Here is a 27,600-nt window from a genome sequence, read left to right as displayed (position 1 = left end):
AAGCAAAAAGAAAAAAAAAGAAAAAAAAAAAAAGGTTTGGACCAGGTGAGGTCTGTGGGGGACCCCACCACCAGGACTAGAGGTTCAGGTTTTTCCTCCCATGCCTCCTTTTCTCTTTCTTTCACTTCTGTTATGAGACTCAGCTGAGTCCAAGTACCAAAATGGCTGCCAACACTTCCTGGTTGAAATGTTGGCAGCCATTTTGAGCTCAGCATGTCCCTAGATTTACAAATGTATTTTTTCTTTAATAACTCGAAAACTACTGAACGGATGTACACTAAATTACAAAAAGGACTCCTTCTGGACCAGAAGCTAGCTTTCTGCCAAATTTAGTGTAATTCCATCCTGCATTTCAGACTGTAGTCATGTCTAAAATCCCTATGGGAAAGTGCATGCAGAAAACAAGTTTTGGGACCCACACCCCTTTTTTCCTCAGCTCCCGCTTGACGAACGACCCAGAAACTTTCAACACAACAGCTGAACTCAGGTACTAGTTTTGAAAAGTTTGGGAAGATTCATCAAACGGCAACAAAGTTATTGCCAAAATAAAAAACACTTTTCCTATGGAAGCTAGGTCCTAACTATAACTAGCTATGAGAGACCACCAGTAGGTAATATATTGAGTAGCGGTAGTCCCTCTGTAGTTATAGTTAGGGTTAGCAGAGACAGAAATTCCTCAGATTTCTCACAATTAATAACTTTGCACTTGTTCGACAAAGCTCCAGACCTGTTGCTTTCTCTACATTGGCTGAGCATGGAAAGTTTTGCGGTGATTGGTTGAAGGGGAGCAAAGATTGAAGGCCAAAACGAATTCTTCCAAAGACTATGTACTCACATGTAATGGCCAAACGCCCAGTCGGATTTTGATTAAATATTGCATGATTACACATTATGGTGTGCAGAAAATACCTTTGGGCACTGAAAGTATTTTTTACATTATAAGCCATTTTATATTAGTGATATCTGTTGTCAATATACTGTCGCAAAATTGTGCATATGTGCCACGGTACACAGTGAGGACAAGTCAATACGTGATAAGTTAATGACTGCCTTTGGAAAAGTTAAAGGCAGCCATGTTGTTTTTGGATACAATTTGGCTGTGTTCTGTGTTTTGACCTTAGATATAGGTAGTAGGTTTGATATTTTTTCCCAATTACTAACTACTTTACTAAAGTGGTAATAGGGAAAAATATTTATAAGTTTCTATATATTTAAAAAAATATGTAAGGCGTACCAGGGTATTCCGTATTGCCTTGGGAGTACAGCTGTACTCCAAATACACTGTACTGCACTATACTTTACAAATCTAGGTTATTACAGTGTATTTTCGATTTTTAACATATTTAAATCTTCACAGAAAAGTCTATGGAGTACTGCAGTAATACCTAAAAGATTTTTTTTTTGTTGAGAAAACAAAACGTATTTCTCCCTAAATTACTGGAAAAATATACAGAAAATTATAAATATATTTCCTTAACCATTATCACTTTTTATATGTACCCCACTCCACTCTACGCTACCCCAGACTATGCCACTCTAAGCCACTCCAGTATAAACCACTGCACTGTACCCTATTTCAGTGTATGCCACTCTACTGTACACAACTGCAGTATATGCCACTCCACTCTACAACATTCTGCTATAAGGTGTTACAGTCTACACCACCCCACTACACGCCAATCTAGGCTACTGCAATCTACGCTTTTCCACTTACAACAATCCACTGTACATCACTCCACTTTACACTATTCCACTATATGGCACTTGACTTTATGTCACTCCACAGTACGCCACTACAATTGTTATTCCACTCTACACCACTCCGCTGTACGCTACTCCACTGTATACCACTCCACTCTGTGCTACTACAGTCTACGCTATTGCACTCTATGACATGCCACTCTATTTCACAACATTTCACTGTACGCCACTCTAGTGAATGACCCTCTACTCTATTTTACTCCACTCTATGCTATTCCACTGTACACAACTGCACTCTATGATTCTATATTCTGCGCTATTCCACTCTGTCACTCCATTCTATGCATTCCACTCTACGCCACTTCACTGTACACAATTTGAATACACACAACTATACTGTCATCTATTTCACACTACGCAACTCCACTCTAAACCACTCCACTCTACCACACTCCACTCTTTGCCACTTCACTGTACACTATTTTACTCTATTGTACCCCACTCAAGTCTATGCCACTCTATTGTCTGCTATTTCAATGTACGCAACTACACTCTATGCCACTCCAGTCTATACCACTCCACTGTAGCCCACTCCACTCTACGCCAATCCATAATACACTTATCCATTGTACGCTACTACACTCTATGCCACTACACTTAATGCTATTCTACTGTACTCACCTCCACTCTACTGAACTCCACTGTGTGGAATTCCATTGTAAGCTACTGCACTGTACTCCCCTACACTGTATACTACTCCACTATAAGCTATTCCACTCCACTCTAAACTAATCCACTGTATGCCCCTCCTCTATTCTAACCTCCACACTGTTCCACTCTACACTACTGGATTGTACACACCCACACTCTACCCAACTGTACTCCACTGCACTCAATAACACACCACTCAACACTATTCCACTTTATGCCACTCTAGTCTACGTCACTCCACTGTGTGACACTCCACTCTAACCCTTTCCACTGTACCCAACTCTACTGCACACACAACTATATGCCACATTACTCTATGCCAAACCACTCTACGGGACTTCAATGCACACTGCTAAACTCTACACAACACCATTCTATGCTACTCCACCATTACAGGGTACATTACTCAACTCTATGCTATTTTACTGTATGGCACTTCACATCAAACCACTGTACGCTGTTTCACTGGATGGCACTCCATTGTTTACTACTACACTACATACCACTGCAGTTTACAACACCCCACTCCAATCAAGGGGTATTGTATTGTATGCCACTCAACTCTATGCTATTGTACTGTACACCACTCCACTTTAAACAACTCCACTATAGGCTATTCTACTGTACGCCTCAACAGTCTCAAGCACTCCACTCTACGCCACTCCACTCTACCCTATTCAAGTGTATGCCATTCCACTCTACACCACTCAACTGTATGCCCCTAGTCAATGCTATTCCACTCTACACCACTCCAATCTTCGCTACTCCATTTTTTATCACTAAATTCTATGCTGTTCCGCTGTACGACACTGCACTCTATGCCACTCCACGCTACACTATTACATTACCCACTGCAGTGTACCAGTTAGGAGTCATGGACTTCGGCAGGACTGCATCAGCGTCGGGCCTGCGGGCCGTCGCACTCCAGCGAGGACCACGGTTTCGGTTGCAGGCAGCATCACGGGATTCGGCAGTGGCGTCGATCCGGAGTCGTCCGAAGTCAGTTTTCTTGGATTTACTTGGTTTTCCACCAGCTTCTCCTTTCAAGGGTGCAGGGACTGGATTAGGCATCACTTGGCAGGGCAGGAGTCTTGGCAGAAAATCCAGGTGCTGGCAGAGGAAGTCTTTGAGAGACTTCAGAACAGGGGGTAAGCTCAGTCCAATCCCTTGGAGATTCTTCTCAAGCAGGAATATACCACAAAGTCCTCTCTTGGTCCCCTTTCACAGGCAGAAGCAGCAACTACAGGATAGCCAAATAATGCACAGTCACAGTCCAGGGCAGCACTTCTCAGCTATTCAGCTTTTCTCCAGGCAGAGGTTCCTCTTGGTTCCAGAAGTGATCTTGAAGAAATCTAAAGCCTGGGGTTTTGGGGCCACTACCTATACCCCTTTCTGCCTTTGGAATAGGCAAACTTCAAAGGAAAGTCTCTGTTGTTCAAAAGATCCTGCCTTGGCCCAGGCAAGACCCCAGACACACACCAGGGGGTTGGAGACTGCATTGTGTGAGGGCAGGCACATCCCATTCAGGTGTAAGTGACCACTCCCCCCTCCACTCTTTTTAAGATGGCTCATTAGGATATGCAGGTTACACCCCAGCTCTCTTTGTGTCGCTGTCTAGAGGAGATTCACAAACAGCACAAATGTCAGTCTGACCCAGACAGGGAATCCACAAACAGGAAGAGTCACAGAATGGTTAAAGCAAGAAAATGCCTGCTTTCTAAAAGTGGCATTTTTCAAACTAACAATCTACAAACCAACTTCCCTAAAAGATGTATTTTTAAATTGTGAGTTCAGAGACACCAAACTCAATGTTTTGATCTGCTATCAAAGGGAATCTGTACTTTAAGAATGTTTAAAGGCAGCCCCCATGTTAACCTATGAGAAAGATAGGCATTGCAACAGTGAGAACCGAATTTGGCAGTATTTCACTGTTAGGACATGTCAAACACATCAGTACATGTCCCACCTTTAACATACACTGCACCGTGCCTATGGGGCTAACTAGGGCCTAATTTAGGGGTGCCTTACATGTATAAAAAGGGAATGTTTGGGCCTGGAAAGTGGGTACACTTGCCAAGTCGAATTGGCATTTTAATACTGCACACTCAGACACTGCAGTGGCAGGTCGGAGCCATGTTTACAGGGCTACTAATGTGGGTGGCACAACCAGTGCTGCAGGCTCACTAGTAGCATTTGATGTACAGGCCATGGGCACCTCTAGTGCACTTTACTAGGGACTTACTAGTAAATCAAATATGCCAATCATGGAAAAGCCAATTACACATATATACACAGGAACACTTGCACTTTCGCACTGGTCAGCAGTGGTAAACAGCCCAGAGTACCAAAAACAGCAAAATGCCAAGAACAAAGTAAAAACATGGGAAGCAGAGGCATAAAAACACAGGGGCGACGAAGCCAAGGATGCCAGGTCTAACAGTACGCCACACATTTTTATTTAAAAATAAAAACATTTAAATTTAATGAAAAAAACAAAGGTTAAAGCTAAGTTATAATTAGGAAAACTTTAGGTAATTGTTCTATACGAACCCAACATAAACTATACGAACTTTAGAAATTCTAAAGTTTTAGTTATAACTTATTTCTAATTTGCATATCACCAGTTAAAACTCACATTTATCATTTATGCATCACCTTCAATTTACTATACATTGCACGCCTCAGTACAAAGTCTTGTTGCATCTTTCCCTCAGGAGCCCCGCGGGAGCTACACAGGGTCAGGTTAACCCCTAAAAATGTTTCTTTAAAACGTTTTAGCTTGAGGCAGGCCTTCACAAGGGCTACAAGGGTTAGGGTATACCCAAATATAATAATGATAACTATTATTATTATTATTAAATCTATGGTGATTCAAGATACCCTTATGCCATGTATTTATGACTATTGAAGATTCAGTGTTTTTTGACCCAACACGAAATGGTGGGTTTGGTCAGTGCCTTGCCCTTTTTGGCTTCAGCTGAGCCCACAAAGGGTTGGTCATCTACTGTGGCCTGCCACATACGATTAATGAATTATGACACCACAGATCTGGCGTTCAGTCTATGCAGTCACTCTTCCTTTTTGGTGGGATTTTAAGGAGGGAAGAAAGATGAATAGGAAATATACTGAGCCATATGAAATACAGAAACCACCTAGGGTAAGAAGGATTGTCGGGTGCGAAGAACCAACTTATTTGTGAGAAGCGATAGGGCCTGCAGTTCTCTGACCTTGTACTGGAGTAACTGTTACCAAAGTAATTGTCTTCAAGGCTGGAATGGTGATGCTATCAGAGTCAACAAGCATTGTAAAGCTAATAGGTTGTGGCAATGCAAGGGCTATTGGCTTTGTCAATGTGTTTTAGCAATGTTTTATAGCAGCGTCATAGGCATGCCTTCACAAACTGGAACAAAGGAAATGAGAGTGATGCTGAAGCAGGCCAATGAGAAAGCTATAGGTGGGCTGTAAGCCCACTATGTGTAAACAAAATGTCTGGAAGTGACAGCGAATGCACTGTCTAGCTGAGACTAAAACTGAGACCTGAAAATAAATGGGTTCTTGTGTTATGTAACTGGTGATCACGTAAAGCGCTAAGATACCTTTGGGTCAAGTTTGTGCTACATAAAACTGCAAAAGTCAAACAATCCCAATGGCACCGAAGCCCAGAAGTCCGAGGGACACATTACACCTCAATTATAGTCGTTTTTACTGCTAAAACAGGGGCCCTGCCACAACCCTTGTTACAACTCAGTGCTAACGGGGAGCAGATGGAACACGACAAAGGGGGTTCCATGATGTCAAAAAGTATCCACATTCTATAGAAAGGAAAACTGCTGGGGAAGTGGCAATGTATGTATGCTTTATAATAGCAAAGCAAAAGGAATCGCCTACTGGAGAGAACATAGGGAGAAAGAGCAGAAATGCTTTTCTTACTTCACAACAAAAAGGATCTGACCCCAGTGGGTGGAGAAGAGAACAGCCTGTGGGAGGGGGGCATCCATGATGTTGACACATCAACAAAAGGGCAGAGGCGATTATTTTCCAATGGTCAGGACGACCATAGATGCTCTGCTGCAGTTGGTTTCTATAGAGCTTCTGCAAGAATGTAGTTTCAGTTGGATAGCATCCAGGGTTGGTTTTGCAGATGCTCAGCTTCTGGGCTCTGCACGACTACATTTCCTGGAATACAGCGGATTGGCATGGCGGAAAGCAACGACTGCTGAGTTTGTCCCGGTTTGAGCCAGCTCCATGTTTAATGCACTAACATGCTTCAGTGAAAATGGGCAACAGGGCAGGTTCTTGATTTGAGCAAATCCGGCTTCAGGGGAAAGTAGGGGCAATGGTCCAGGTGCTGCAGGGCTGGGATGCCTGGGAAGGAGGGTGTAGCCTGGTGTGCTAGGTCACCAGAGAATATGGTCCTCGATCTGCAAAGAGGATGGGGAGTGAGGATAAGTCTGTAAAATTGGGTCTGCCGCAGTGGCACTGGGATATGGGAGACAGAGTGAAAACACAAGGACTCACATGGAGTGCTTGAACACAGAGAAAAAAATAGCCCTAAAGATGGGAGCAGCGAATGCACAAAAGTACTAGGTCCATGCTCGGTCCATGCTCCAAGGGAAGGCCAAACACAAGGAGGGATATAATGAGGGCATGCCTTCACAAATTGGAACAAAGGAAATGAGAGCAACTCTGAAGAAAACCAATGATAAACCTATGGGCGGGATCTTAAGCCCATTGAGTGTACAAAATATCTGGAAGAGACAGCATATGCGCTAAAAAAGATTCAAATTACACTGAGGAACAATAAATGGAGTTGGTGGAAGAAATTGAAGCAAAGTTTTTAGAAAATGCTCCACTAGAGTCCATCTAAGCAGGGAAGGTTTATCAGGAAGACACATGAAGACAGGGAGCTTAACCGTAGCCACCACTTGCCCCTGCTGAGCAATGGACAATACTACTGTAAGATGTTGTAAAGGTGAGATGTAAAGGGGTTGATGCCTTCTGACTCACAACAGTAAATTAACTCAGTCCAGTGACCTGCATAAATGAATTTGTTAGCGGATCTTCTGGCAGCAAAGATGACATCTGCAAACCTAATCAGGAAGGCAACAAGGTTTTAAATGATAAGGTTCAACATCCAAACAAGCGGTCTTGGCGTTTGCGGATGGAGTGGATGATCTGGCTTTCTCGTCCGCTCTTCATGGGAGAGGAAGAGACAGCCATGTGCTAAATACCAAAATATTGCAGTACCAGATCCTCTGTAATTGTGTGGAGCAATCAGAATCATATTTTCCCGATCCTCCCATGCCTTTTACAGTTGTTTTCCCAGAAGCAGGATGCATGGAAACATGCAAAGCAGGCTCTTAGGCAACTGAAAGCAACAGCATCCCCCAGTGAACTATTCATAATGTAGTGTATGGCACAAAACTGAGACTACATCCTTTACTGTCTTTGCCGAAGAGATTCATGAATGGAAACCCAAATCTGGAGAAGATCTGCCACTTCGAGGCACAGATCTCACTCTTTGCGCTCAAGTGAGACATGACTGAGAAGGAATGTGCCGTAACACTGAGGGAGCCCGCCAGATGAACTGCTGCCACAAAGATTCCCTATTGCTGTATCCAATTCTATAGAGAAACTGCTTCCCAACTTATCGGACACAACCTCCAGTACCATGTCTGCTGATATAATAGATAGTATGGTGTTGGCCAACAGAATTCTAATGTTGCTCCGTGAAATGAAAGACAGGAAACCCTTAATTGCAAGATGGACTGCACACAGCTCAACAACATTTGTATGCTGGTGCTCCCCCAGACGCAGACCAAAGGTCCCGCATTGGCATATCATCCAGATAAGCTTCTCAGCCAAGCTTGAGGCATCCACGACCATGGCAACAGGGTGCAGGAGCAACCAAGAGATTTAAGGTGTTCATCCACCAATGGAGATCTGTATCTACTGATGGGAAGCCTAAAGGCTCCTCCCCTGATAAAGCCACTGCCTCCTCGGGCACTATGAACGTGCCCTCATCTGCCATGTATCACCAACATGAATTACAATGACCTACAAGCGTAAGACATGCAAGCATGGGATCAAATTTAGAAATCTACAAATCGTCTCCCGAATATCCGCAATCATCTGAGGAAGAGGGAAGGCACTGATGAGGGTTGCATGGAGCACTACTCCAATAATGGCCATTCTCTGTGTAGGAAACAGTTTGACTTTTGGTAAAACGCCGTCCAAGTCATGAGTAAGTGTCTTTATCTGCTGGAGACTCTCCCTGGCCACGTCTGGGGAATACATTTTCAGTAGCCAGTCATCAAAATACAGATACACATGGACTACCAATCATCACAGTGAAGCCACCAAAAATGCCAGCACCTTCATAAAGATGCACTGTGCAGTGGTTGGTCTGAACTGCAGGACTTTTAACTAATAGTGATGCTATCCCACGTGAACCTCCCTGTGGGAGGGGAGAACTGGAAGGTGAAAAAAGGTGTCATGAAGGTCCAAGCACACCAACCGATTTCCTATTTCAGGGTCAACAATTCTTGATGAGGTACAACACCTGAAACTTGTTCTGCCAAATTAACAAGTTCGGAAGGAGGAGACCCAGGAAGTGTCAGGCTTCCATCTTTCTTGGGAACTAAGAGGTACAGAGAGGTACAGTGCCTCTCTTTTCCAGAGGCACCATCTTTAAGACTCCCTAATCAGAAAGATTAGAATGTCTGCCTCTAAAATCAAGGTGTGAGACAAACAATATGCAATGGAGGAGGGGGCAGTGTAAACAGGAATATAGAAAAGAAAGGGGTTCACCTGGTAGATCAGTTGGGTAATTACCACTCTGTCATACCTGCTTCCCAGCTGATGTAAAAGTGTGAGACCATCTCCCCCACCTTGAAGATTGGGCAGTTAGACCGTGGAGTCAGAAAGGTTTAGAAGCAGAGGAACCTGCTGAGATTAGTGGGGACTTGGTCTGCTCCTGCTGGCATCTCTTTAATCCATCACTGTCCCAAAAAGAGCAGTATAACTGTTGAGGTGTCAGAAGAGGCTTAGAAAGTCTGCCTCTGCCAAGATTGTATAGCTCTGCAACAACCACAGAACCTTCGCTATTGTTGGTGTGCTAGGCAATGATTCTTTTTCTGGAGTCACACTAATTTTTTGTTGACTAGTAATGCAGATTTTTAAGCTCTGTGCACTGGGGCACTGCTGCAAAGTCACCAGTGCATCTGACCCCCAAAACATGATGAAATAGGTTAATGCCCAGCTGGCACATTTAACTTTCCTGTAAGGTCCTAGTAAATGGTGCAGAAACCATACTAGGGGATTGAAAGGTAAATGCCACATGTGGACTGCAGCACTTATTGTACTAGAATGGCAAGGAAAATATGGCTTCTGGCCTTGAAGTTGACTCCTTCAGCCTTTAAACCAGCAGATAGCCATATGAAAACTACCATTTTAACAGGCAAGAATCCTACATTTTAATATTAATTAATTCAGTCATAAGTATGCCTTGCAGCCCGCCAAGTAGGTGCCCAGTATTTAAAAGTGGAACGTGTAAGAAATTAGTATTGGCATGTCCCTACAGTGACTAACCCTGAAAAGCTATTTTTACGGTATAGGATTGTGGCTTGTTCCATAAGAACACAAAGTACAATCAGAATACTATTTTTGTATCTTTGGCTTAGAAACAGCTAAATCAGCCACTATTTTTAATATTTATTAAAAATCCAATTCAACTGTGAAGGTAGGCTTTTCATAGATATACAGGAACAGTAAAGTTTAGAAAGTTTTTTTTTTCTGCATGAAACTCTAGTAAAATAATTAGTATTAGACTGCCTGCTGCAGGCCCTGGTAGTGTGCATCTGATGAGGTGTGAAATCCTGCTTTCAAAGCAGGCAATGGCTTGGGCCTGGCAGAATGGCTTGATTGAGTTATGCAACCTAGTCTAAACCAAGATTGGTGGCTTAAGAATGTCACTAACATGAAACGGACCAGTGGGATGTCTGCACCTTTTAGCTCAGTGATAAGGGAACCCTGGAGAAAAGGCATCTTTTGAACCTGTGATACTCTTAAACCCTCCTGTCTCCTGTCTCAGAGGAGCAGGGTATGCACCAGAACCAGTTTTGAGTAGCTGAGTAGGAAGGGACTGCTCAGTATCCTAGACAGGCCCACTAAGTGTGTCATAAGCCGCTGCCAAAGGTGGCCGTTTCTACCCTGTTGGGGTTCCCTGAGAATGGTGCACTGTGGGTAAACAGGATGTGCTGGAAAAGAAGGAATCTCCCTTGGCAACTCTTTAAACAATTGCTTAGACAGTTACCAGGAGTAACCTACCCCCTCCTCTAGCCACCCCCAACCTCCCCAGCACATGAATTGCACAAAAGCAGCACCTCCACACCAACTTCTCAGAACACAACTGGACTTGTAGAAGAACAGAAGAGGACTGGACATGCTGTTTGTGACCTGCGTGGAGACCTGGAGGCCTGGATCTGTTCCCACTTGCACCCAAACACTCAGAAATGGACTCCCCGGGTTAGCTGGCCTACAGTGACATCAAAAGCTGCTGGGGTGGGTCCTGGCTCTAAGTACTGTTTCTGAGGGCCTGGATAGGATATTATTGGCCTTTGGAGGACTGGGATTAACCATCAAAGGCTGGTAGGAAAATCATGTTAGTCCATGCTTAGCTTTTTGTTGCCTGAAAGAATACTTAAGCTGACCCTTGCTTCCAGGTCTTGAGGTTTTTGAGCTCCCCCCAAAAAAAGGCAAAGGGCTTGATTTAAAGTTTGATGGGTGGCCCGCAGTCCCTCAGGGCACCGGAACACATTACATCCACCAGCCTCACGGACTCCTGCTGGCCATATACAGAGATCACTGCTGGGTCGGCGGTGTGCTCATCTCAGTGGTTCCTCTGAAGGGGCAGCAAAAGTGAAGCATGGCCTCCATCTTTCAGGTTGCTCTGCATGAAATTTTTTTATTTTTCCCCCCCAAAAAAAACCTCAGAAAGCAGGAGTTTGCTTTGAAAAAAATAAAAATGACCCTACCAACACCCTGAGTGTTTATTCCCAGGTGTGGGGGGCATTCTTTTATTTTTCTGCCTTGTTGCCCCTGAGAAGGACAGACAGAAAAAAAACCCAGACCTTCCGCTCCAAAGAGAGCGGAAGGTTTGATACCCTTACACCTCAGTTGGAAAGAAAATGTCCACCCTGCTAATAAAACAGAGTGGGCAGAGTAAGGGATTGGCTTACAGAGTACTCTGCCCCATTTGTGACATAGTACTCAGGTACAAAGGTAGAAATCCCAACTCTGCAAATATGCAAAAAGTATCAGGCCAATAAGAGGACTTTGGTGGGCAAGAAATTAGAATTTTCCCACTCTGAGTTTTTCCCAGTAAAACCAACAGCTTCAGCAGAACCTCGACAACTGGATATTTGTCTTCAAGAAGAATTTGGGCCTGATTTAGATGTTAGCGGATGGGTTACTCTGTCACAACGGTGATGGATATCCCATCCGTCTAAATCTAAATCTTATAGGAAATAATGGGATTTAGATTTCAGCGGATGGGATATCAGTCACCGTTGTGACAGAGTAACCCATCCGCTAACATCTAAATCATCCCTTTGTCAGCCAGAGACTTCAACCTCGGCTCAGTGGAGGATCTCAACTTTCATAAAAAAGGCTAAGTTAGAAGGTAAGAACTTTGACCAGAAAGCCGGCTTGGTATCTCCAACCTCAGCCTGACTATATGACTAGGGGTCATGTGTACAAAAGTATATTTGCGGTTGGAAACAGACTGATTCACAGAATCGGGCCGTTACCAACTGCAAGATGTTTTCCATATGTACAGAGCACAAAAACTTTACAGAATCACAATTTATGTTTAGCAATTTGGTATTTGGAAGGGGCATTTTTAGGACATCCATAGCAAATACCGAATTGCAGTGCTATGTAGGACTGTTTTGCAACCAAATTACGGTTGCAAAACATTATTTTTTTACCGACACCTTAAGGGTGGTGGTAACCCTTCACAAATGGGAAGGGGTCCCCACTGATCCCCTTTGTGAATGTTTAAACAAATATTTTTTAAGAGTATGGTCCTTTCGGCCACTGCCTCCTCTCAAAAAAATGAAACTTAAATGTTTCATTTTATTTCTTGAAATGCATCCAGTTTTCCTGAAATAAATTTTTTATATATATATATATATGTATATATATACAGTATATATATATACATATATATATATATATGTATATATATGGAAAATGTCGGGTAGGTGACTCCTGGTAACTGTCTCATGCCACGAACAGATGTACAATGGGTAAGTGACATTTTCCGTTCGATGGCATGTGTAGCTGCAGATACACATGCTGTGCATAGACTAGTAAGCAGTTATCTCCCCAAAAGCGGTGGTTTAGCCTGTAGGAGTTGAAGTTGTTTGAAATAATGTTCGTAATACTGCCTGTCCTACTGTGGCTTGTTGTGTTGTTAACACATCTACACAGTAATGTTTTGTGAATGTATGAGGCGTAGACCATGTGGCTGCCTTACAGATTTCTGTCATAGGTATATTTCCTAAAAAGGCCATTGTTGCGCCTTTCTTTCTAGTGGAGTGTGCCTTTGGTGTAATAGGCAGGTCTCTCTTTGCTTTAATATAGCAAGTTTGAATACATTTCACTATCCATCTGGCAATGCCTTGTTTGGATATTGGATTTCCTGCATGAGGTTTTTGGAAGGCTACAAACAATTGTTTTGTCTTGCGAAATTGTTTTGTCCTATCAATGTAATACATTAGTGCCCTTTTGATGTCTAATGTATGTAATGCTCTTTCGGCTACTGGGTCTGATTGTGGAAAAAAGACTGGGAGTTCCACTGTCTGGTTTTGGTGGAATGGTGATATAACTTTTGGTAAAAATTTGGGATTTGTGCGTAGAACCACTTTATGTTTGTGTATTTGTATAAAGGGTTCTTGTAAAGTAAATGCTTGCATTTCACTTACTCTTCTAAGAGATGTGATAGCTATTAGGAAGGCTACTTTCCAGGTCAAGTACTGCATCTCACAAGAGTGCATAGGTTCAAATGGTGGACCCATGAGTCGCGTTAATACAATATTGAGGTTCCACGAGGGAACTGGTGGTGTTCTTGGGGGTATGATTCTCTTTAGACCCTCCATAAATGCTTTGATGACTGGGATTCTAAAGAGTGATGTTGAATGTGTAATCTGCAGATAGGCAAATATTGCTGTGAGATGTATTTTAATGGATGAAAAAGCTAGCTTCAATTTTTGTAAGTGTAATAAGTAGCTTACAATGTTTTTTGCGGACGCATGTAGTGGTTGAATTTGATTATTATGGCAGTAATAAACAAATCTTTTCCATTTATTTGCGTAACAATGTCTTGTAGTAGGTTTCCTAGCTTGTTTAATGACCTCCATACATTCTTGTGTAAGGTCTAGATGTCCAAATTCTAAGACTTCAGGAGCCAGATTGCTAGAATGAGCGATGCTGGATTCGGGTGTCTGATCTGTTGTTTGTGTTGAGTTAACAGATCTGGTCTGTTTGGTAGTTTGATATGAGGTACTACTGACAGATCTAGTAGTGTTGTGTACCATGGTTGGCGAGCCCAAGTAGGTGCTACTAGTGTTAGTATGAGTTTGTTTTGACTCAAATTGTTTACTAGATAAGGAAGGAGTGGGAGAGGGGGAAAAGCTTAAGCAAATATCCCTGACCAACTCATCCATAACGCATTGCCCTTGGAGTGAGGGTGTGGATACCTGGACGCGAAGTTTTGGCATTTTGCATTTTCTTTTGTTGCAAATAGGTCTATTTGTGTGTGAAAGTGATCTGATTTGATGTAAAGATTCAGTGTTCTGAGGTCTAATATGGGTCTCAGTGTTTTGTCCTTTTTTGGAATTAGGAAATACAGGGAGTAAACACCTGTTCCTTTTTGATGGTTGGGTACTAGTTCTATTGCTTATTTTTGTAACAATGCTTGGATTTCTATTTGTAACAGATCCAAGTGTTGTTTGGACATGTTGTGTGCTCTTGAAGGCACATTTGGTGGTAATTGTCGGAATTCTATGCAATAACCATGTTGGATAATGGCTAGGACCCACGAGTCCGTAGTTATGTTTTGCCAATTTTGGTAATAATCTGTGAGTCTCACCCCAACAGGTGCTGTGTGTTGGGGGTTTGTGACGTTGGAGTCACTGTTTAGTTTGTGGGGTTTTTGAGCTTTGAAATTTCCCGTGTGGTTTAGGGAACTGTCCACCCCTATATTGTCCTCGAAAACCTCCTCTTTGGTATTGGCCTTGGTATGTGGGTCTGGCCTGTGAGGTGGAAGGTTTTGTGGCTTGGGCCGGAAACCCCCCTCTAAAGTGTGGCTTCATAAAAGTGCCTCTGCTCTGTGGGGAGTAGAGCATGCCCATGGCTGCACAGCCTGCTGGATCTCTGGCTTAAATCCGGAGGTGCGTAGCCATGCGTGTCTCCGAATGGTGACCGCCGTGTTTACTGTTCTGGCGGCTGTGTCTGCTGAGTCCATAGCCGATCTTATTTGGTTGTTGGAGATACTTTGGCCCTCCTCCACAACCTGTTGGGCACGCTTCTGAAACTATTTGGGAAGGTGTTCAATGAAATGTTGCATTTTGTCCCAATGTGCCCTGTCGTATCTTGCCAGTAGAGCTTGCGAATTGGCAATTCGCCATTGATTGGCTGCTTGTGCTGCCACCCTTTTGCCTGCTGCATCGAATTTCCGACTTTCTTTGTCGGGTGGTGGTGCATCCCCAGAAGTTTGTGAGTTTGCCCTTTTCCGGGCTGCTCCTACTACTACCGAATCAGGAGTTAGTTGTTGCGTAATGTAAACAGGGTCCGTAGGGGGAGGTTTATATTTCTTCTCCACCCTAGGTGTGATGGCTCTGCTTTTCACCGGGTCTTGAAACACCTGTTTGGCGTGTTTTAACATTCCTAGTAACATTGGCAAGCTTTGGTATTGGCTATGTGTTGATGACAGGGTATTGAATAAAAAATCATCTTCTATAGGCTCCGAATGTAATGCTACGTTATGGAAAGTAGCTGCCCTGGAAACCACCTGCATATAAGCAGTAGTGTCCTCTGGTGGTGATGGCCTTGCCGGGTAACAGTCCGGACTATTATCAGAGACTGGTGCATCGTACAGATCCCATGCATCTGGGTCATCTTGGCTCATCCCTGTGTGCGTTGGTGACTGCATCATTGGGGGTGTTGCTATTGGGGACAGATGTAGTGAGTGCAGTGGCGATGGCTGTGGAGTAAAATGTGGTGGTATTTTTTCTTTAGCCACCTTTGCTTTTGGCTGCATTTCCGTTTCATGGAATGCGAGCTTCGGCTTCATTTTAATTGGGGGAAGAGTTCTTATTTTCCCCGCGTCTTTTTGTATATGGAGCCTCCTCTGTGTACGGTCTGGCTCTCCCATCTCTAGTTCTTGTCCAAACTTGTGGCCTTGTAGTTGTGCGGAAAGGCCCTGTTCCTCCGTATAGGAGCTTTGTTTCGGCTCCGAGGCTGGGTGTTTTGGCACCGAAACCTTCTCAGCAGTCTTTTTAGGTTCCGAAGAAACCTTTTTTGATTTCGGGGTGCCGATGTCTCGGTGCCGAGTTTGGTCGGAGCCAGTATCTCGGTGCCGAGTATATTCTGAGCCGTTATCTCAACCAGAGTCGGATGTCTTCGGCTGCTGTTGCCCTTTTTCGGTGCCGATGCTTAGTCACCGTGTTTTCGGGTAAAGCCATGACCTGTCGGCGGTGGTGTCCCCTGGGCCTTCATGATTTTCAAGTGAGTTTTGGCTGGGGCTGGTTTACTCACGGTTTGTTGCCTCGTCGGCTGCTCACTCTCGGGATCGTCCGAGTCCGAATCTGGGATGGAGAATGTCTCCTCCTCTTCGACGTCTGGGTGTCCGGCCGGTGTCGACGCCATTTGAAGCCTTCGAGCTCTCCGGTCGTGCAGCGTCTTCTTGGACCGAAATGCCCGACAGGCCTTGCACGTACCCTCTTTGTGTTCGGGGGACAAACACAGGTTACAGACCAAATGTTGGTCTGTATAAGGATACTTAGCGTGGCATTTGGGGCAGAAGCGGAATGGGGTCCGTTCCATGAGCCTTGAAGATGCACGCGGTCGGGCCGACCAGGCCCCGTCGAGGAGTGGAAGCCCGAAGGGCTGCCGGAGCTCTTCTTTTCTTCGGTGTCGATGTGCTATGTCTAACCCGATACCGATCGCAAACAATACCGTCAAATTTTCCTTTTGTTAACGAACTTTTCCGAACCGAAATACGGAGCGAAGAGAAACACGTCCGAACCCGATGGCGGAAAAAACCCAATCTAAGATGGAGTCGACGCCCATGCGCAATGGACCCGAAAGGGGAGGAGTCCCTCGGTCTTGTGACTCGAAAATACTTCTTCGAGGAAAAACAACTTGTAACGCTCCGTGCCCAACACTAGATGGCAGGGTAATGCACAGCATGTGTATCTGCAGCTACACATGCCATCTAACATATATATATATATATATATATATATATATATATATATATATATATATATATATAAAGTCACAGACATGGTGGTCTACTGACCCCAGCAGGCCACCATCCCTGTGATGGCAACAATCCGTAATGGGTCGCACACTACAACCTACCTCATTAAAATTCATGAGGTAGGTCTAGTGCGCCCCCCATTACAAATCACTATTACAGACTTGCACATTTCAGTATATTATGGATTACTATTTCCTAATTGCGATTCACACAGAATCGCAATTACTAACTCATAATCCCTAAATTCGGAGCATATGGCTCTCGGTCTCTGCCAACAGTGGGCACTGACTTCTGATTGGTACTGTGCTTTTTCCCGTGCATTTTTTAAAATACATTTGTACTGTATTTTGTAATGATTGTGTTCTTATCATAACATCAAAACAAACTGAAGGAGGAGAGCCAAACAGAATGCACGTGTGCCAAAATGTACAAATCTTCAATAGTTTTTCACACTACTCCTGTAACAGCTATGTTGCCCTAGCATACAATTGACAAACATTTTTAAAAACGATCCTCCCTTAAGGTGTTTGAGTTCTGTGCCGTTTGCAGGGTTCATGAGCGTCTTGCATCAACCCCAAGCTATAGGGTTCCCTCCAGCATCCCCAGATTCTATGAAATTTACAGGGATAGCCCATACTATCATATGTAACCTTTTCTGCTGCCATGTAGAGGTCCATCACTCGTCTCCATTTTTGGATTGTGGGCACTTTTGGGGCCTCCGCAACTTCGTCACATCTCTTTTGGCTACAACCAAACCTAGGGCACTAAATAGGAGTTGGGAGTGTAGAGCATCAACATAATTCAAGATCCCCAACAGTATATATTTAGAATCCATTGGGAGGGTGATATCCAAAATGGCACTGAGTTCTCCTATTACCACCACCCAGTAAGCCTGTATGCAAGGACATCCCCATATTCCCCCTATGCTCCATTACACTGGGGACAAATTGGTGACGCAGCTTTACCCATACTGGGCAACCTGTATCTATCATAGTAGACCCTATGTGGGATCTTGAACAGAATCAGTCGCAATCGAGATTTTCTGACCACTTGCCTTCTTGTGAGCATTGTTGTGTGAGTCACGGAGAGGTCGAGCCTCAATTAAATTTATTTTTTCATGATTTGGAACTCCAAAGAGCTCCAAATGCACAAATAATTAATCAAATACAATACATAAAATGAGAATAACATTTACAACAAAATATGAAAGATGGGTTATCTGTGAAATTCAATACATCCAAGTTGCTGCCCAACAATCATGTATTACAATGTCATTGCCATAAAATGCTTTGATATATATATAAAGTGCATCAATCCTAAGAGAAGAACTTCTATAAAGTGTCTTCGAATCTCAACCCCTCTAGCCTGTTTCACAGTGAATGTCCTATAAAGTGCATTCTGATGTGCAAAAGAATAGTTAATTAGGAAAATACATTCTTATTACACCCACCAAATAATGACAAAATCAATATATATTTAGGAATGGTTAAAAAAAAAAACTAGAAAGTCCTAAATCAGAGTATTTCATTCAGTGACTTATACAATGATGCCAAAGCCTCTCTCGCTGAGTGAGTATAAAAATTCGACTAAAGCAGTTTCAGTTGTTTTCCTCAAAGTAGCTAAAGAGGGACAAACAAATAACACATGCTTAAAAGCCGTAAAAAATGGGCTATCTGTGAAATTCGATACTTCCAAATTGCTGCCCAGCAAACATGTATTACAATGTCCTTACCATACCATTCTTCAATATATAAAGTGCATCAGTACTAAGATAAATACTTCTATAAAGTGCCTTCGAGTCGCAATCTCGCTGGCTTATTTCGCAGTGTAATTCCAAAAAAGTGCATCGTAATGTGCAAAAGGATGGTTCTTATTACAACCACTAATGAATGATAAAATCAATAAATATTTAAGAAAGACTTAAAAAACTTAAAAGTCCTAAAACAGAATATTTCATTTGGTGGGTTATACATTGATTCCAAAAACTCTTTTGCTGAATGGATGTTAAAATTCAGATAAATCGGTTTCAGCCATTTGTTCTTCAATGTAGCTAAACAGGGACGAACAAATAACACATGCTTAAAGTTTGCACCCCAAACTGACAGAAATCACAGATGTTAGAAGATCCATCCCGATTGGCAATCTATCTAATCTCAACAAAATATAAAAGTGCCTCATCCCATGTGGTAGATTCCAGGATAGATATTGTTGGGAATGTTTAAAGATCACTGATTTAGTTAATGCCACAAGTCTCCTCTTTTGGCGACAGGACTCGACGACCAGCAAGAAACCTTTACCCCTAATAGCCTCTTTTAGGCTCTTTTAAAATAAAAGGGGCGGTTGAGATAAAATAAGGTCACAGTCAAACTCAAGCAGTTGCAAAGCAAGATTATAATTTCTAAAGAACTGAGATTTTTCCATTAGCGTACTAAAGATTTATTTGTATGCTAAATGTTTTAGAGTATATTCTGAACTGTGTACTATGCAAAAATCCCTCTGGACCACCGCTGCTAGGCCCTGTACATAAACGTTCTTAATACCAAATTCAAGCCTTATGTTCTGCCACAGATGCCAAGCTGTTACAGGAATCCACGTTTTTTAAAAGCCGCCCTTCTAGCTAATTGTAAAAACTCCCATTTGGAAATCTCTATACATTCTAGGGCATACAAAAAGGTGGCCAAGATCTTCGCTTGATAAACGGTCAGTAAATTAGTAAAATGACGCCGACCAACTGCATTAGAGAGAAAGCCTTACTGACATTATTACGTATATGATTTTGGTCGCTCAGTAAACAAGATGAGATTTCCTCAAGAAGCAATACGTTTTTACCCGTTCCAGCTTATGTTGACTCAGCGACCAACGGAAATTAATTTTTTACGTGATTTTTTTCCCTAAAAACCATACCACTTGAGACCTTAATGCATTAATTTTTAAGTGATGCTGCTCGGTGTAATAGCTTAGGGCAGCCAGGTGCCTATTTAAACCTTTCGGGTGAGGTCCATCACCAATAAATCATCAGCATATAAAAGGCAGGAGATCAGATGCCCTCTAAATTTGGGTGCAAAGCCTTCAGTGTTCTCTGAAATAGAAGGCAGATCATTGCTATATAGTGGGAAAAAAGCAGCCGCGCCAGCAGACAACCCTGCTTTAATCCATTTGTTGTCAGGAATTCTGAATACAGACCCTGCTCTGCACCTAAAAGAACTTTACACCAAGTGGAAGAGTGCAAGGCTAGGACAAAACGTAACAGATTTGCCAGGACACCCAACTTAAATAATTTCTTCCAAAGGATCTTGTGACCTACCCTGTCAAAAGCTATTGAGAAGTCTATAAATGAGGCATATACTACTCCACCCCTGATCTGCACATATTTTTCATTTAAAATTTGCTTTACTAAGATGTTATCTAGAGTATTGTGCTCCTTCCTGAAACCAGCTTGTTCCAAAGGAAGGATCGAATTTTCCTCAACCCAGGACGTTATGTGCGCAAGCATACTTTTGGTAAAAATCTTGCCAGCAGCATCCAACAGAGCTATTTGATGATAATTTATAGGTAAAGATTGATCACTCTTTTAATACAGGGGAACTATGACACTCCCAGCCCAAGACGCAGGGACTAAACCTTTTAAATAGCAGAGATAGAATACCAGGTAGAGAATCCTTGCCCAGAGCAAGGGCTCTTGTTTAATTATTGCCATAGCAACCTTGTCAGGGCCCATTGCTCCAGAAGCCCGCATCGACCTTATGAACCCCTCACCCTCAATCACTGAGTGGGGGCCATAACTATCGGATTCAGTCATACTACCTATTTAGAACAATGGTAGTGCACCGCCATAAATAATATCAAATGTCCAGTTCTTTAGTTTAAAATTATACAAATCTTCCTATCATTCAGGTCTCATGCATTGAATTTCTACCCTGAAACTTGTCTCTTCTGACTTTGTACCATTCTAATGAGGTGGGGTTAATGGTCTGACAGTCCCCGTGCTAGATATTCTGCCTGGACTTCCTACCCCACCTCTACGGAGATGCAAACACGTATTCTAACTGGGATTAAATCCTGTGTGCCCTGGAGAAGTAGGAGTAATGGCGATCTTGCACGTGTTTACGATGCCATAGGTCGGACAGCCCTAGGGTACGCAAAAACTGTACCAATGATGTGGCCTGTGAAGTGGCCGCCGAGGTCCCTGAAGGACTGAGTGCTGCTGATATTACATAATTGAAGCCCCCACTCACTATGTGTATGAAGGACTATGCCTCAAGAAGTATATTAGTGATCTTGGCAAGGATAGGGGTCTGCATTTGAGGCAGGGGATAGACACTCAAAAGGGTTATCTCCGTCCGTCCCCAGGTTTCATGTACCCCTACATATCTACCATGGGGAACACTCCACCTTTTTGCCACACCTCTGGACCAGGAAGTATACTTTGCATGTGACATGGTAGTGTATGCCACCCGCTCCAAGAACAGACAGTCCTAGTAGACCACTGTTGGGTTGCTCTGCCGATGGTTCATGGACTCAGTGTACATCGAGGGGGGGGGTGGAGAGTGAGTCACCAATGTTCCTAAAGTGCAAGGCCGGTGGCGGTCCAGCCAATGTTGATAAGTCAACTTGTGCCGGGCTATGTGCCCAGGTTATTTCTGTGCCAGAAAAGAGTACTGTTAATCCCTGGCAGTGGAGGAGAAAAACACATACCCTGGTGATTCAGAACTAGGGCAAGGCCCATGCCCTTACATCACTGTCTGGCAAGATGGTGGGCGAGATGAAATGGAACACTAACACCCCTCACACACACACCCACAACACCTGTGTCCTGCACTGGATCCTCAGGGGTATCCCCTTTATTGCCGCTGTTGCAATTTACCCCCTCTGGCTACAGGCCGCATCTCATTCCTCAAGAGGGGGAAGAGGAGAAGAGATCCACCTTGTTGCCCAACTGAACTTTCAATGAGAGGGATGGGGGAGGGGAGGAAATGAGGCCTCCTTCTGCCCTCCAAACACCATTGCCCCGTTCACTCACTTCACGCTGCAGTTTATTTTCACCAGCATCTTTGGGGCCAACCTCCCAGACCGATACTTGATACTGAGGTCCTAGTTGAAGGATTGTCACAGCCATAGCCTGTGAGTCGTTCTGCAGTGTCACCTCAGCTTGTGGAGTGCCCAGCTTTTCCTCTGAGAGGGATAAGGGAAGGCAGGGCACCTCTTCTTCACTCTGCTCTTTCCTGGCCCGGTTGCTCCAGCTCCTACAATTCAGGTCATGTCACGGCCACTCAGCCCCTGTAACCCGCAGGGCTCCAATAATGTGTTGATCGTTCTGCCTAACTCTGATGCGGAGCTGCAGCACCAATGGCAGGCATGAGGTGCCAGGACAAGCAGGTCTGCTCCACTATGGGTCATCAGGGGCCTCCGTCAGTCACTTGAATTCGGTCTCGAAAGCAGATCATGCCTCGTTCATCACCATCTTGCATGTCTGACCACAGCCTCTGATCAAACGGCCACACCAGCACTGTTTTATTTTCATTCATGGGGCATGGGTAAGCATTCTGCTGCCTAACATCGCCATCTCATGGCAGGGGTCAGGAATGTTAATCTGATGGCCATGATAGAGGCAGGATTTTGGTGGGATCGGTAACGTCATGGTAGAGCTCATGGAGAGCACAGGTATCCAGCCATGTTGCTGGCCACACCCCCATTTCCTGAGCATTTTTACTCAAAACTTAAAAAAAAATATATCTCTCTGTTTCCCCATATTAGGGTTTAAATATTTTGGAGTTATTTTCCTTATAAGATTTGTCATTACATTTGGTTGTGGGACTTTTATTCTGTTGTGTTTGCCTTGCTAAATGCTTTCCCCAATTTTCTTAAGCTAAGCTTGTCTGTTCTGTGACACAGCTACCTGGAATAGTGACAAAGTTAAAATTATTGAAACTTTGTGTTTAATAGGATTGTGGAAATATTGGGAAAGACTCACATCCTTCCCAAATAATAACCCATTTCCTTACAAGGGTAAACGTTTTGCCAGGGAAGCCAGGTCCCGCAGCATAAGAGCCAAAACTGTACTGTTCTAGAAACATTCAGAGGAGAAGTCAACTTTCTCCCTGAACAGCTGCTTGCCTTTGAAGGGACCAGCTTGGACATCCTGGATACTTGGGCCAAAAAACTGTTTCTCTCATGCAGTCATGAAAAGGCTAAAAGGGCCTCATTAAATGGTAGTTGGGACACCACATTTAAGAAGTAGCACTACTAAATCTGTCTGAATGTTTGACTTTAGTTTCAGAGAAGGTAGAGCTGGCTCTAATGCCTTTACTACCTTCCCATGCTAGAGTTGTAAATGAAATCTCCTATGCAGCAAGAGAAGAATGGTAAGGAATATTATCTTCTAGTGAAGTATCTAGGTCACGCACATTGCAACTCAAAACATAGTCCGGAATCAATATTATTTTGTGGTAGGAACATCATCAAAGTCCACATTAACGTTCTCTCTCGATACACAAATAATGTCATCCAACTTTGACAGCACTGTGGCTTCTATGTCTGGGTAGCATCAGGGCTGGTGCTAAAACAGGCTTCAAGTGAATGAGAGATAGTGCCTTACCAGGGTCTGACTTCGTCTTAGGCACCAGGGTTGAAACCTGTGCAGGCACAGCTTCGGGAGGCATTGAAGACTGGAGCTGCCAGAGTTGCCTAGCTGGCGAGATTGGATTCTCTCTTGGAGAGTGCCCAGAGAGTGGTGTAGCGGTCACAAAAAATTCCAGTGTAGCCAGGTAGAAGGCCTCAACCTGCATGGAGTTGGAAGACTTGTGTTGAAACTTTGGTCTCATATTGTTCAATGACAAAGTTTTGCCTATTGAGAAGGATGGTTTTGGGGAACAGTACTGCGATGGAGTGAGATCCTTTCCTTGAGGGTTTCTCATTTCTATAGCACTTTCTTGTGTTTTTTTGGGAAATTGTTTCCTGAAGAGTGATTTGTCTTTAAGATAAGGAGAACACTTGAGTTCCTTTACAGACCTTGACCTTCCCATTACCTAATGATCTTTTGATGTAGAGAGGCACAAGAGGTACATACTTCAGAGTTGTGTTTCAAAAATAGATAGCAAAAGCAGATGTCATAAGGATCCAAAAAATACATCTTCCTATGGTAGCTGCAACCAGATTTGAACCCGGAATCCTTTTGGGGAGACATCTGACCTAGTCGCTGTTGTCATGATGAGGAATTATGTCTGTGAGGCACTGAGACAGCACATGAATGATGCACAGAAAAACAAGAACTGACATCAGCAGTCCAGTTGGCACCTAACATACTCTGATGTTGCCATGTCCAGAGGTGGAGTAGTGGCTAGGGCCACATGGAGCTACCTGGCAGTACTGCAGAGACAATGAAGGGTAAAATGTTTACCAGACCGGTATGAAGACCAGAAGGAGAATTCATAAGGTGAGGAATCTGTAAGAAGTTATATTCTTCAGAAATAGCCTATGTGTTGTAATATATGACAGGAACTCTATTGAATTAGATCAAGACGACTTTATTGCAACAAACTCCTCCTTGCCATCTCCAACTGTCTTCTACCAACATTCCAATGTAAGCTCCCGGCCAGTCCATTCTCCTCAGAATTCTAAGGAGACTTACCATTGTACCATTGTACAATGGAGTGTACCATTGGTGAAACATATATATACAATTAGGCTGAATGGTTGTTTTAAAACTACTCCTATGCAATGATAACAAATGTAAACATTGGTTACCTATATACAAAAGTTGGTACTTAAAATTGATTTCAGGTTCATATCACTTCACAGGTTGTGTGCTTATAACACTATGTAAGCCCTTATGAACAACATTTTAATGTTTCACTTTCTGTTTCAATTTTAAATGTAAAGGGTACACAAAACTCCAACAAAGCAACCCAGCATTTCTACCTTTTAACTCGTCTTCTTCGAAAAGCCCGTTCTGAGAAACCTTTGCATTACTGGCGAAAGACTGATCTTCTTGAAATGTCTCTATGTGCTCTCCATTCATATAAATGTCGACCTGAAAGAATACAGCCCTGCATTTAGTCACCAGGTATTAGTTACACAGAGATTACTATAAATCTGAGAAATTAATCACCAATTTTTAAACTACTAATATACCAAGGTATATTATTTGTGGCATCTGGGTGGAGATTTTTCAGGATAAGATCAGTGAACACAGAACTTCCAAAGCTAATTTCAAATAGAGTCTGAACCCAGAGTACATAAATCTCATGTTATCCAAATAAGTGACTTAATGGAAGTTTCCTCTGCATATGAAGACAGTAACCTTGGGTAATTACCGAAGAAATTTAGGTAAATTCATAACAGCAAACCACAAGAATACATAAAAACAAAGTGTTGTAGCAGAAGAACAAGTCACTTATCTTCGGTGATGCCTTAGTTGGTAGAGACTCATAGTCACAGATTCCTTATGTTAGAATTATCCCCAGGTGTCAGACTGGACCTGGACATTTTTCATGAGCGGTACCCCTGTGCGCCGGTAGGTGGCGTTGCTTGGCTCCATGTGGCGTTGTCGGCAGTGTCTGCACCGAAAAAGACATGCGCAGTGTCTATATAGGTGCCACCCCGGCGCGCTGACATCAGATTCTTTTTGCGACTTTCAACACCAGGAGCGCAGAGCCACGAAGAACAATGACCACTGTTGTGTAAAACTAGGGTCCTGAAAAGAGAACAGCCGTGTCCCTAAAAATCCATTCGCAGAGTGGGGGAGAATAGGTGAGTCAGTAAGGAATCTGTGGCTAGAAAGAGACTCTGCCACATAAGGCGTTACAGAAGGTAGGTAACTTGTTCATCTGATAGACACATCTAGCTGCATATTACTTACCTTACAATACATACCCAAGCAATACTTCCCCGGAAGTGGGTCTGCAGGACAAATTCACACCAGAATGTCCTGCAGGACCGAATGGCAACTCCTGCTGGACTTGACTGTCCAGGCAGTAGTGCTGGGCGAACATGTGCAGAGAAGCCCACATTGCTGCCTGGCAGATGTCCAGGACCGGCACTCTGCGTGCTAACGCAGTGGTCACAGCCTTAACTCTGGTGGAATGAGCATGCAAACCCTCAGGGGCTTGCTTCTTGGCCAGTGCATAGCAGATTTTAATGTAGAACACGATCCATCGGTTCACTTCCGCACAGCCTTTCCCTTCTAGGCTCCAACATACCCTACGAAGAGTTGGTTGTCCACCCGGAAATCTTTTGTGCGGTCAAGGTAGAATCACAATGCTCTTTTTGGGTCCAGTCAATGGAGTCACTCCTCTTCCTTAGAGGGATGAGACAGAGCATAAAATGTAGGCAGGATGATGGGCTGGTCTGTCTGAAAGGAGTGACAATTTTTGGCAGAAAGGAAGCTCTTGTGTGAAGAACCAGTTTGTCTGGGAAGATGGTTAGGTACGGAGGCTTAGATGACAAGGCCTGGACCCTCCGGTCAGATGTTAATGTTACTAAGAAGGCCATCTTGATGGTAAGGAGCCTAAGAGGACCGGTATGTAGTAGCTTAAAGAAAGCGCATATCAGAAATATAAGTACAAGATTGAGGTCCCACTGAGGCATGATAAAGGGTGAAGGTGGAAACGTGCTAGAGACCTTTCAAAAACGTATTTACAAAAGGAAATTTTAAGAGGGATGGCTTATCCTGGAACTGCAGTAAGGTTGAGATGGCAGAAAGATAACCCTTTAAAATCCCAGAAGAAGAGCACTACTAAGCAAAAGAGAACAAAGTACACAGAAGGACCTGAGAAATGGGAGCAGAAAGAGGTGCATCTTGCTTTTCTGCACACCATGCCAGAAACTTGCCCCAGCAGCAGGGGTATACCAGCTGGGTGCAGGGACGACTGGCTGCCAAGGAAAGACTGCAGTCATCGGAGGGAAGGTCTAAGTCTGTCAACAGTCACCGCTCAACCACCAAGCATGAAGGCAGAGCATTGACAGGTTCGCATGTAGAACCCTCACCTGCTGCTGCAATAGAAGATCCTCCCAACGGGGCAGTCTGATCAGAAGACCAGTGGCCATGCTCAACAGATCAGAATACCTAACTCTTCGAGCCCAGTCCGGAACTATAAGTATGACTTGGGCCCAGTCATTTCTGAGTTTCTTGAGAATACTGGGCAGGAGTGTAATGGACGGAAAGGTGTACAGGAGGGCTGAGCTCTACTCAAGATAAAAAGCGTTTCTGAGCAAAAGCTGCCTTGGAAACTCCAGTGCACAGAACTGCTGACATTGCATGTTCTTGGCAGTGGTGAACAGATCAAACCAAGACTCTTTTGACTGCTGACCGAGACCTTGCACCACCCATGGATGGGGAGACTATTTGTGATTCACTAAGAATCTATGTCTGATTTCATCCACCCTGGCACTCAAAGTCTGCCAGGTATTGAACCACCAGGGATATGCGCTGATGATCCGCCCATGTTCAGAGGTGAAGGGCCTCTGAACATTGAGTCCACAACCCACCCCCTCTGCGTGTTGCAGTACCACGCGGCGGTGTGAACACCTGCACTAGCCTTCCCTTGATTGAGAGTAGAAACTCTTTCAATGCAAGGAGGGTAGCCCGGAGCTCCAGTAGGTTAATGTGGAGTCCCAATCCTGCCGGAGACCAGAGGCCTCTG

General features: G+C 43.7%; 1 protein-coding gene across 1 annotated transcript in view; it reads right to left on the bottom strand.

Moving 5' to 3' along the window:
- LOC138303648 (uncharacterized) overlaps positions 1-27,600 on the bottom strand; it is a 670,623-nt gene that overhangs the window by 87,168 nt on the left and 555,855 nt on the right. Inside the window, exon 16 of the mRNA XM_069242952.1 lies at positions 24,878-24,989. Coding sequence (XP_069099053.1) covers positions 24,878-24,989 — 112 coding nt within the window. The remainder of the gene's footprint in view (positions 1-24,877; positions 24,990-27,600) is intronic.

The sequence above is a fragment of the Pleurodeles waltl genome, chromosome 1_2, assembly GCF_031143425.1.
Source record: "Pleurodeles waltl isolate 20211129_DDA chromosome 1_2, aPleWal1.hap1.20221129, whole genome shotgun sequence".
Lineage (NCBI taxonomy): Eukaryota > Metazoa > Chordata > Amphibia > Caudata > Salamandridae > Pleurodeles > Pleurodeles waltl.
The sequence above is the reverse complement of the archived record's forward strand: the minus strand, read 5'-3'. Positions and strand labels throughout refer to the sequence as shown.